The sequence below is a fragment of the Podarcis bocagei genome (genome assembly GCF_964188305.1).
Source record: "Podarcis bocagei genome assembly, chromosome: 16".
NCBI lineage: Eukaryota > Metazoa > Chordata > Lepidosauria > Squamata > Lacertidae > Podarcis > Podarcis bocagei.
In genome coordinates, this window is record NC_138142.1 from 44,611,941 (window position 1) to 44,624,123 (window position 12,183).

Here is a 12,183-nt window from a genome sequence, read left to right on the forward strand (position 1 = left end):
CAACTGGGGCTCTGGAGAATCCTGAGCCTTATTTCCACAAGTGCCCTGCAGCGCTAGTCTGAAAAAGTTTGAAAAGACTGGCATGAGTTGACTTATTCTAGGTCAGGGTGGTTTTACCTATCTCTCCTGGTAATGTCTACTCTGACTGGCAGCAACAGCAGCTCTCCAATATTGTCTGAGGCGGAAATGGAGGTGGGGAGTCCCCTCCCCAGTGACATGCAACCTCAGCCTTCTCCAACCTGTTCTGGGCCACCAACTCTCACCTGCTCCCACCACTGTGGCTGCAGAGGCAGAGGAGAAGGCTGGAGCCAGGGGGTAGTAAGCAGAGATTTTCACCTTCTTTGTCCTTTTTCAGACCCCCCTGGAAAGTCACTTCCATCAACAAGATCTCTTACAGGTAAGCTGCAGAGTGTAGCCGGAAATGAAAAGGAATGTTCACACATTTTCAGGCTTTTCCTGAGGACTAGAAATGTTTTTTTAAAGGGATGCCTCAAGTTTGCCCCACCATCTGGAGGCTCTCTCAAAATGCACAGACAGTGCAGACTATCAGGTTGCAATATTGGGCTGCAGAGAATGGACCCCTTTTAGGAAGAAAAGGGGGTCTCTTCCCCTCTCCCCACCCCTGCAGGACCAGAAGTTTCCCTTCTTCCTATTCCCTGCCTTTGACTACCAAGCCCCAGGCACTCAAACATCCCCACACTCTTAACTTGGGCCCGGTATTATTCAACATCTTTATCAACGACTTGGATGATGGACTCAAGGGCATCCTGATCAAATTTGCAGATGACACAAAACTGGGAGGGGTGGCTAACACCCCAGAGGACAGGATCACACTTCAAAACGACCTTGACAGATTAGAGAACTGGGCAAAAACAAACAAGATGAATTTTAACAGGGAGAAATGTAAAGTATTGCACTTGGGCAAAAAAAATGAGAGCCACAAATACAAGATGGGTGACACCTGGATTGAGAGCAGTACATATGAAAAGGATCTAGGAGTCTTGGTTGACCACAAACTTGACATGAGCCAACAGTGTGACGCGGCAGCTAAAAAAGCCAATGCAATTCTGGGCTGCATCAATAGGAGTATAGCATCTAGATCAAGGGAAGTAATAGTGCCACTGTATTCTGCTCTGGTCAGACCTCACCTGGAGTACTGTGTCCAGTTCTGGGCACCACAATTCAAGAAGGACACTGACAAACTGGAACGTGTCCAGAGGAGGGCAACCAAAATGGTCAAAGGCCTGGAAACGATGCCTTATGAGGAACGGCTAAGGGAGCTGGGCATGTTTAGCCTGGAGAAGAGGAGGTTAAGGGGTGATATGATAGCCATGTTCAAATATATAAAAGGATGTCACATAGAGGAGGGAGAAAGGTTGTTTTCTGCTGCTCCAGAGAAGCGGACACGGAGCAATGGATCCAAACTACAAGAAAGAAGATTCCACCTAAACATTAGGAAGAACTTCCTGACAGTAAGAGCTGTTTGACAGTGGAATTTGCTGCCAAGGAGTGTGGTGGAGTCTCCTACTTTGGAGGTCTTTAAGCAGAGGCTTGAAATCCATATGTCAGGAGTGCTCTGAGGGTGTTTCCTGCTTGGCAGGGGGTTGGACTCGATGGCCCTTGTGGTCTCTTCCAACTCTATGATTCTATGAACTGTTGGGGGGATCCTGGGGAAATCAGTATCACAGGCAGAAGGACTGTGGAAACTCCTGTCCAGCTTTCTACTGTAATACGTTTGGGGGCTGGACTGAGTTTGGACCCTAAACCGGCTGTGTCTGCTTTGTCCTCCATGGACTAAGGGCTGGGCATGACACTTGTCATCTACCTTGAGGTGTAGGGCAAACAGCATCTCCCAGCAGACAGGCCTGCCCTACCCCACACTCTGCCCCAAGGCCTCACCGCTCTGCTTCCTTTGCTGTGACAGGATCCCAAAGAGGCGCAGGGACACCTTTGCCGTAACCCCTCTTCCTGTCCATGCCTTTGCCAACACATCATCCCCAGAGGTCCTGGAAAATGGAGTGACCCCAAACCGCACAGGGTCCAGCAACTCCAAAACTGAGAAGGATTTCCGCATCTTTGAGGATAAAGTGGTCCGGGATCGGACGGCCATCACTAACCTGCGCCATTTTACTGAGTATCGCATTGACATCCATGCCTGCAACCACGCTGCGCAGACCGTGGGCTGCAGCGCTGCCACCTTTGTCTTTGCCAGAACCATGCCGGAACGTAAGTGCCAGAGAGCACCCCCAGCAAGCCACAGGGGGGTGGGCATCAGCCCCAGGCAGGAGCAGGGAGGTCAGCTGCCCCTTTATGTCTGTCTGCCCTGCTTTGCCTCACGGTAAGGCCAGCCCTGATCCTGCCTCTTTGTACAACTCCCGTCCCCATCGCTAGCTGGTAAGTAGCCTGTGCAATCCATCGTCTGAATCAATTGGCTCTTCCCTACCGGAATGATCGGGGCGGCCTGTCTCAATTCGCCACCTGCAGTGAAATGGGAAGATGTCGCCCAGTGCATCTGCCCCCCCCTTGCTGCCCCTGCGGTGCCTCGATTACTGGAGTTGTGGGGCTGTGGCTTCCAGGTTCTGAGGAGATCATGCAGAGGCCACACGCCAGCTTCCCAAGACTTCATTCAGCAAGGCACTCCATCTCACTTCCTGGGGCCTCAGGAATGTTGCGCAGGGCTCTCATGAGATCTTGCTGGAACTTGGAAGCTGCTGCAACTGCTTCTCTGGTGGTGACGGTGGCAGGGGCTCATTTGTGGAGTCACACTTTGGATTCTGCCACCTGAGGCAGTTGCCGTAGTCTGCCTCATGGGTGGTCCGGCTCTGGGAATGCTGCAAATGTGATCCAGGAATAAGCATTTTGCACAAGGTGTCCCATGAGCTATGAAGAGCTCTGGGCTCCTTCTCGCCCTGCCTGGGCAAGAGGTGGAAGGAAGGGAGAGTGTGATGGGCTTCCGTCAGCCGTACTAAACCCCACACCTGACTCCACTTGAAGCCGACTCAGGAGCTCCTTTGCTTTGCTCTCTCTGCTCAGCTCTAGCAGACAACATCCCTGGCAACGTGACCTGGGAACCAGCAGGGAAAAACCGAGTCCTCCTCAAGTGGGAGGAGCCGAAGAACCCCAACGGGCTCATCCTCAAGTACGAGATCAAGTACAGCCGGGAGAGTGAGGTGAGGAAGGGGCTGGAGGCCTAGTGGTGGCAGCAGGGCCAAGCGCTGGAACATTTATTAGCAGCAGGAGACGGAAGGTTGGGAGAGTCAGGACAAGCAGGAGAGAGGAATTTGCTGCCGCACAAGGTAGCGATGGCAACTGACTTCAAAGAGGGATTAGACATGTTAATGGAGGATAAGGCTCTCTAATGTTACTGGTAGTCATGATGGATCAGAGGCCGTGTGCTCAGCAACACCAGCAGTGGGGATAGATCCCTTCGGGGCATCTGGTTGGTGACTGTGAGAAGGAGCAGGATGCTGGAGTAGTTGGTCCCCCTTTGGCCTGATCCAGCAGCAGTAGCATCCTGGCTCTGGTTAACTAGACCCTGCCACTTGCAGCCACTACATCCTTGCCCCCCCCCCAGCAGCCACCGGCCTGGGGTTTCAAACTTCCCCACCTCCAAGAGTGATCCACAGGCCCCTGAGGCACCACTCACGCCTGTCTCCTCCTCGGTTTCCTTCTTCCTCTCCTGCAGAAAGTCACCTCGGTTGTCTGCGTCTCTCGCCACCGCTACACTCGGAACGGGGGCTACCTCCTCGACCTCCTCCAGCCTGGAAATTACTCTGCCAAGGTCCGGGCCACTTCACTGTCAGGGAACGGCTCGTGGACCGGACTGATCAAGTTTTACATCCTGGGGCCGGGTAGGTGGTGGAGGGTGAGCGTAGGCAAGGCAAGCAGAAGAGAGAAGGAAGAGAAGGGTTGACTTGGACTAAGCAACCCTGGCAGTTCAGGGAGGTTCATCTGGTGACACAATGGAGAAACCCTGTGATGATGCCGGGGGGGGGGGGCAGCAGGAGGCAGGGCAAGCAAGGACGCCTGGAACAGTTTGTATCTCTGGTTTAACTTCTCATGAAAATGTGGCCCCAGATGCTGGCAGGTGGGATGTTCTGGGGAACTCCAGAAAAAACGTTTTCCTTTAGGCCACTTTCAGAGCAACCTTGGGGGCTAATGGTGAAAGAGATCCCTTCGGGGCAATGAGGAGAAGCACACAGCTGCTTGGATGAATGAAAACAGGAGAAGGGAACCTGCTGCTGTTCCTGGGTTCCAGCCCCAGGAGACAGCAGGACCAGCTGCCTGGAAACCTGGTGGGAGCTGTAGTCCAGTCCTCACCCCCTTCCACAAATAGATGGTGGCTTTGTGGGCCTTGGTGACAAAAGGAGACTAATCAGCCCCAAAAGTGAGCATCACCCAGGAACCTAGCCTGGCACTCTATGTGGGGCTACGTAGAGTGACCCGGAAACTGCAATTAATCCAGAATGCGGCAGCTAGACTGGTGACTGGGAGCAGCTGCTGGGACCATAAAACACCAGTCCTGAAAGACCTACATTGGCTCCCAGTACATTTCCAAGCACAGTTCAAAGTGTTGGTGCTGACCTTGAAAGCCCCACATGGCCTTGGCCCAGTAGACCTGAAGGAGCATCTCCATGCCCATCACTCAGCCAGACACTGAGGTCCAGAGCAGAGGGCCTTCTGGCGGTTCCCTCCCTGCGAGAAGATTACAGGGAACCAGGCAGAGGGCCTTCTTGGTGATGGCTCCCACCCTGTGGAACACCCTCCCATAATAAACAATTATCCGACTTTTAAAAGACATCTGAAGGCAGCCCTGTTTAGGGAAGCTTTCAATGTTTGATCTTTTATTGCATTATTGCCCCACTCACCTCACAGAGTGTTTGTTGTGGGGGAGGAAGGGAAAGGAGAATGTTAGCCGCTTTGAGACTCCTGAAGGGGAGTGAAAGGCGGGATATCAAATCCAAACTCTTCTTCTTCTTCTTCTTCTATTATTATTATTATTATTATTATTATTATTATTATTATTATTATTATTATTGGAGCTGCCCAGAGTGGCTGGGGAAACCCAGCCAGATGAGCGGGGTATAAATAATAAATTGTTATTATTGCTATTATTAAGATTTTAACATTTGCTAGATCCAGGGATTAGAGTAGTCTGGCTCCCACAAACTCACAATAAGACATAATTTTATTTGTATGCTGCCTTTCCATAGTTCAAACCATGCTCGAGGTGGCTTACAACATGAAAAAATACAGTATTACAGAAATAATCACCAACAATAAATAAAACATTAAAAAATACACAGCCAAATTGGACAATTTCCACATAAATCATAATAAAATCTAAAATAAAGATTTAAAAATCAGTAACAACCCCTTTTAACACCCCCTCCCAAAACAATATACTCCAGTCCAAGTGTCTAGAGATTAATAGATAGAAAAGGGAGCAACTGCTTCAGTAATCAAGTCTCCAGTAATCAAGGCTGCCTTTGTGCAGAAAGTGATGTGGTCTCTCTACCTCTAGGAGCACAGAAGGGAGGATGTTTATGGGGACCACATTTCTATTCCTCAGAGGCTTGTCCCATCCACTTAATTGGGGAGCCCAAATGATGGCCAGCAGTTGTACCAAAATGCTGTGGGTCATTTGGTGCGTAAATTTAGAATCCTTTTTTATCACGTGGTGCCAAATGTTAGGAAAGCAGACAAAATATTGCCCCAGACCAGCAAATGGAATTCAGAGCAGCCGTTGAGTGGGGTGTGTGGGTGTGAGTTGTGTACATGTCGTTTCTAAGAGCCTGAAATGGAGTCCCCCTTAGGATATTAAAACCACACAAACAAACCCAGTTGGGGCAAGTTGTTTGATCAATGTTAACTAGTTGTGTAATAATTACATGTTTCTTTCTCTGCCCCCCCCAAAAAACTTACTTCCATCATGAACCCCCTTACAAGTAGAGGAAGAGGAACCCGGAAACTTCTATGTGCTCTTGACGCTGATGCCCGTTGTCTTGATGGTGGGGATCACTTGCCTGGCCGTCTTTGTTTTCTTATACAACAAGAAAAGGTAATATGGAACCGGCAGGACACTGGCGCTGTTAGAGGTGTCCCCCCCCCCCCGCAACACGGAGTGGAGAATCTGTGGCCCTCCAGACGTTATGGGTCTCCATCCCCCAAGAGCCAGCCTGGCTGATGGTCAGTGTGTCCCCCTTCCAGAACCTTCTCTGGGGAAGGGTCGGCTCACACTTTCTACTGGCAGAGAAGTGCTGATTTAACTTGACATGGTCCAGGTCAGCAATGACGTTGGACCAAAATCCCACAGGAGGGTCCTAAGGGGGAGGGGAACTCACCGCCACTGTGGTCCCTGCCCTGCAAAGGACCTTGAGCCCTTTGTCTCTCCCTCCCAGAAGCACAGAGGGATACCCCAGTGGCACGCTGTACGCCTCAGTCAACCCTGAATACTTCAGCACCTCAAACAGTGAGTACGGCTCACCTTTCGAAGGCAGAGGCAGAGGCGGGCAGGACACCATTTCCACAGGGGCACCTTCTGTCTGTGAGGGCAAAGGTGGAGCATTGCTATGGAACTGACTGATGCTGCTGCTGCTGCTGCCCTCAGCCTCCCCTGTCCCTAGCCGGGGGGCTCTCCAGGTTGTCCTGGACTCCCGGCTTGCATCATCATCCCTGAGTGCGCTGGGACTGACGGGAGTTTTGGTCCAGATCGTTTAGAGGGCACCAGGTTGGGGAAGCAGCAGCTGTGCCCCCCCCCACTCAGTGTTGCAGCAGGGCTTGTGCAGGAGGACTCCCCACCTGATTCCACCCTTGGCCTTGCCACTCCGCCACCTTCCAGGCCCCCCAGCCTTGCCTCCGGGGGGCATATGTGTGTGCCCCACACCGAGCGCTCTGTGCTTTTCCTTCGGTGCCTCTCCTTGGCTAGTGTACGTCCCGGACGAGTGGGAGGTGCCGCGGGAGAAGATCACGGTGCTGCGGGAGCTGGGGCAGGGCTCCTTTGGGATGGTCTACGAAGGGCTTGCCGAGGACATTGAGCAGGAGGGAGAGAAGACCAGGGTGGCCCTGAAGACGGTCAACGAGTTGGCCACCACGCGGGAGCGCATCGAGTTCCTGAATGAGGCCTCGGTCATGAAAGCCTTCAGGTGCCACCACGTGGTAAGTGGGCCGGCCCTCCCCTTGGACAGCTGAGTTTTGGCGTCAGGAAAAGCAGCATATGGTACCAGAGCTGCTATTGTTGTGCTTTGTTCTCCCAGGGGGAGACACTCGTGGGACATTCTGCCTCGGGGGCCAAAATAACTTGATCAGCCTCGGGGATTATGCAACTTGATCTCTGGGTTGGTGGGCAGCGTCTGCTGCAAAATACCTCACGGCAGCCCTGCCTGGATTCCCAGAGAGGAACAGGCTAGATTTCAGCTTCCATGTGGTTGGATGACGTGGGGTGTGCCAAAGTTGGTGTTTGGATGACCAATTGCAGCAATGCAAAGAGGGAGAGTCGTTGTCCCCGTCTTGCTCTGCTAGAGGGTCGGAGGTGCTCATCCTGCCCCATTCAACTCCGCAGTGTGGGAATGCTAAAACTGGCCTACTCTGTGGGGGTGGCGTTAGGGTTACTGGACCCCCCCCCGTGTGTGCGCTGAGCACTTTGAGAGCGTCCTCTACATGCCAGCTGGCCTCTTTTATCTCTGCTGGCTCTCAGGTCCGTCTTCTTGGCGTAGTCTCCCAGGGCCAGCCTGCCTTGGTCATCATGGAGCTGATGACGAGAGGGGACCTGAAAAGCTACCTCCGTTCCCTCAGGCCGGAAGCTGAGGTGAGTGACTTGCAGAGCCTCCCCCAGGCTTTCCTCCAGGGCTCAAGCAAAGCAGCCTGCTTGGGTGGAGAAGCAGTTGCACCTGTTTGCAGCAGAGCAACATGTCGCCAATCCAGTCCAAAGCCAGAGGGTGGGGATTGCCCACATGAAGCTATGGGAAGCTGGGCTTTCATTTGTGCTGATGTTCCATTGCCCAGGGCCCTGAGGGAGTTCATAAACTCCTTTCCCATCTTGGAGGGTGGCGTCCAGTCTGGGGTCTCCTTGCCTGCCGGCTTTTGCCAGCTTCGATAGTAGCTGGGAGACAAAACCAAAGTATGGAGACAGACTGAGCGCATGGCATTCTCCGAGAGTGGCTGAGGAAATTTCCCCGGAGAAGAAGTCCTGTTGGTCTCTTCCCCGCTGCCCTGGGACAGGCTATTTTGTGGTTCTCTCTCTCTAGAATAACCCTGGCTTGCCTCCCCCGTCGCTGAGGGACATGATCCAGATGGCTGGCGAGATCGCGGATGGCATGGCCTACCTGAACGCCAAGAAGTTTGTCCACCGGGATCTTGCTGCCCGCAACTGCATGGTGTCAGAGGACTTCACTGTGAAGATTGGGGGTGAGGCCAGGTTGGGGTTCAGGGGTGTTATCATTGTCATTCCCTACGAGTAGAGGTGGTCGTGGTTGAGGCTCGGATGCCCGGGGGGCAGCAGTGTTTGTTTGCTGCAGCAACAACCCCCTCCCCCATTTCTGGTGGCCCCGGCCTCCCTGGACCAGACCTCCTGTTGCCCCAAGGGCTCCCTGCGCTCCGACGGCTGCCTGTCTCCCTCCCTGCCAAATTCTCTTCATCTTGGTTCCCCTCAAAAGATTTCGGCATGACCAGGGACATCTATGAGACGGACTATTACCGCAAAGGGGGGAAAGGTCTGCTGCCTGTCCGCTGGATGTCCCCGGAAGCCCTGAAGGATGGCCTCTTCAACACACACTCGGACATCTGGTGGGTGCTTGGGAGAGGTAGGGGCAGGCTTGTCCTCCAGAGCAGCAGGGGCGGGGGGGGGGGGGCGGCAGCAGGTTTCTAGTCCCAGGGAGTTCACCCTTCCATGGCATTTTCACTCAAGGATAATCTGGGACTGGGAGCAGGTACTTTCAAGGATGTGTGTGACAGAGGCTGAGGGTGGCCGGTGTGGCTCCTGCTCACGTCTTCTTTGCTGGTCTTTGTGGGGCAGAGGGAGGAGGCGGAGGCCCTGCACTTGAGCAGCATCTTGGTTTGGACCCTCGTGGGGGGGGGGCCTGTCTGCTCCCTCCCACCGTAAACCTTGCGAAGAGCAGCTGTGCACAATGGCTGTCCTGGGCGCCTCTCCTCACCTGTGGCCTGTGGCAAGAGGCAAGGAGGAAGAGGCTGACTCTTCTCTTGCAGGTCCTTTGGGGTGGTGCTGTGGGAGATCGCGACGCTGGCTGAGCAGCCCTACCAGGGCATGTCCAACGAGCAGGTCCTGCACTTCGTGATGGACAGCGGCGTCCTGGAGAAGCCAGAGAACTGTCCCCAGAAGCTGTAAGCGCCTCACCAGTGTCTGTCTGTCAGTCCATCCAGGTAGCATCTGGGCTGTGCAAAGGCAGATGCGCCTCCCTCCCCCTCCCCTCCCCTCGGGCCCCTTGATGGCAGCCCTGCATGGCCTGTGGGGGCCTCCCCATCTGGGCCCCCACAGCAAGGCAGCTTGAAACACTCCTCCTCTTGGGAGCCAGCAGCAGGCTGGTGTCAAGGCTGCCTTGTGGAGCCTTTGGGGTGGGGGTGGTGCAGTAGTGGAGGGGAAAGTGACCCCCTGCCCTTCTCACTCTCCACCCCCCTCCTGCCCTTGTGGATCTTCCAGCCACGAGCTGATGACCTGGTGCTGGCAGCAGAACCCCCGCCTGCGCCCCACCTTCGCCCAGATCCTGGAGAGCATCAAGGACGACATGAGCGCCGCCTTCCGCACCCACTCCTTCTTCTACAGCCTGGAGAACAAATGCTGCAGCTCCTGGGAGGCTTCGGACACAGAGACGGAGCAGCTGCTTCTGAGTGGGGGGGAGGAGGAGGAGGAAGCAGCACCTGAGCCGGCCCCCCCTCAGGGCGCCCCCATCCCCAATGGCAGCCCACTCCTCGCTCTGGGCCTTGGCAGGGACCCCTTGCAGAGCCAGCCTACAAACTGCTGCCAACCCAATGGGACGGTGGGCCTCTGAAGAAGGGCACCACCCTGGGGCCCACCTCACAGGAGACCCCCCCCCTTGCCCTCTTTGGAACCTGCTGAAAAGCCAGGATGCTTCTGGGCTGCCTACCATGGCGGCTGGAGTGGAGAAAGGACCCCTTCCAGGAGGAGGACCACCTGGTGACACTCCCTCAGGGTGACAGGATGGAGTCTCTTTTTAGGAGAAGATGACTTGGCTGGGCGCTCCTTTTCTTCCCGAGGGCCTTGGCCCGTTCTGGCCGCCTGCAGGTTGCCTTGCAGGCATTTCTCCCTTCAGCCACTTTGGGCAGGGGGGTGCTGTGGGCAGCCTCCTCCCTGCCCCCCATCACGTGGGCTGTGGCTTCGTGGGGAGCATTTGCAATCCTTCGGCTGGGGCGAACTGGCTCTCCTCAGCGGCCCAGGAGCAAAGATACACCTATGCTCTGTGTGGCAGCCTTGCCCAGGGGTTTCACGCTCCTTTGTTGGACTGGTGCACAAGTGAACTCCTGGGCTGTGGGGCTAAAAGGTGCAGCCAGCGCCTGTGAAGGAAGCTGAAGGCCAAATGGACTGGCTGAAGAGCTCCCTGGCTTTGCGAAGGTCCAAGGACGGGCAGACTTTCCCACAGCCCATTCCTGCCTCTGGGTGTGTTGGGGATGCGGGGCCACAAATGTGTTCATCCCCACAGCCACTCCAGAGGAGGTTACCTTCTTTCCTTCATACCTCACCTCTCTTCCAGAATGGCACCCAGACTGGCATACTTCTTTTTTTAATAAATAGAAGAGTAACTAACGGCCTTGAGAGAGGCTTCCTGGGAAGTCTCCTGTCCAGTGTGGTCTTACTTTGCAAAGTCCCAGATTCTGGCCCGGCAGCCGGGGCCTCCTCCCCACGGCACTTTCCCAGCTGTTGCAAGGATCTCTTCAGACCAAGTGGCCACTTCAGCCCTAACGCCTGATCCTTGTCACAGAGGAGATTCTGCAGTTTCACTGGCCTCCCCAGATGTGGACTAGAAGCACTTTGCTGAAGCTCCAGGGGTCCAGGTGAGGGCACTCCCTGGATGGGGGGGGATCCTCTCTCCATGCAACCATTGGTGCTGCTTTGGATTCTGTGCTGGAAGAAAAGTCGGGTATAAACATAAGAGCCCCATCTCTGGAGCTGGCTGGGCTGGGCTCCTCCTCCTCTCCCCCGTCACTGCAAAGGTGCTTTCGTTTTTGCTGGATGTGATCGGCTGCTTCCACAAAGTGAAGTGCAAGCCCTTGAACTCTGAATAAACCACTTTGTTTTCCCGTAGAGATGTCCAGGTGAGCCCGATGGGCGCCTCTTTTATCAGCATTGCGAGAGGCAGCTCTGCTCAAACTTGCTTCCAGCGTGAAGAACTGAAACCAACCTCCCTCCCATAGGAATTAAGTTTCTAATGGGACCAGGCGGTTTTATAATTAGCCCAACTGCAGCGGTGTTATTCCTCTGCATCAGCTGCTGGCTCCATGAAGATTTTCCCCTCACGCAGAGACACACAAAAACACGTGTGTGATATAAGTGCATCTGCTCCAGCTCTGGGCGTCCCCACTGTGCTCATGTGGCGCCTCTAAGGTTCATAAAGGAATGTGGGCTTTTGACTGGAAAAGGTGCCCTGCTTCCCTGGCGCATTGATCTTTGAAGACTTTTCTGAGTTTCTGACAGTGCCAAACTTGGCTTACAGAGTGTATGTGACCCCTTTGCACATGGATTTACAGACTCCTGCAAGGAAGTCAGGCTTATGAGTTCTGCTGGCTCATCCTCAGTTAAGCCTTTTCCTGTTGCAAAATAAGCAAGACTGAAACTGCCTGCTTGGCCCTTCCAGGAGACAGTTTTGGGAAGGCGGATTGCAAGCTGCGGTTGGGGAAAGGGATTCTTGAAACAAAGTGTCATCCTTGTTGCACCTTGTAATCCAGAGCGACTGACAGTGCAAACACGCAGGAGGCCTCAAGAAGGGGGCTGCTATAAAATCCGGGGGGGGGGGGGGAGAGAGACAATTCCTTTGAACATAGGAGTTCACTGAGATGAAGAACTTTCTAATGGCAAGAGTTTTTGACAGTGGAACGGACTCCCTCAGAAAGTGGCGGCTCTCCGTCCTTGGAGGTTTTAAAGCAGAGGTTGGATGGCCACCTGGCCAGGATGCTCTAGTTGAGATTCTTGCATTGCAGGGGGTTGGACTAGAT

The 12,183-nt window shown here is 54.2% G+C and overlaps 1 protein-coding gene across 3 annotated transcripts in view; it reads left to right on the plus strand.

Moving 5' to 3' along the window:
* Positions 1-11,275, plus strand: part of INSRR (insulin receptor related receptor) — a 32,663-nt gene extending 21,388 nt beyond the window's left edge. For 2 of the 3 annotated variants that reach the window (XM_081173457.1, XM_081173459.1), the window contains exons 11-22: positions 356-397; positions 1,925-2,226; positions 3,034-3,170; positions 3,686-3,851; positions 5,950-6,061; positions 6,402-6,472; positions 6,929-7,158; positions 7,697-7,807; positions 8,247-8,406; positions 8,655-8,784; positions 9,205-9,339; positions 9,656-11,275. In XM_081173457.1, the coding sequence (XP_081029583.1) occupies positions 356-397; positions 1,925-2,226; positions 3,034-3,170; positions 3,686-3,851; positions 5,950-6,061; positions 6,402-6,472; positions 6,929-7,158; positions 7,697-7,807; positions 8,247-8,406; positions 8,655-8,784; positions 9,205-9,339; positions 9,656-10,004 (1,945 nt within the window). In that variant the 3' untranslated portion in view covers positions 10,005-11,275. The remainder of the gene's footprint in view (positions 1-355; positions 398-1,924; positions 2,227-3,033; positions 3,171-3,685; positions 3,852-5,949; positions 6,062-6,401; positions 6,473-6,928; positions 7,159-7,696; positions 7,808-8,246; positions 8,407-8,654; positions 8,785-9,204; positions 9,340-9,655) is intronic. The other variant, XM_081173458.1, reaches the window with a different exon arrangement.
* The last annotated feature ends 908 nt before the right edge of the window (positions 11,276-12,183 follow it).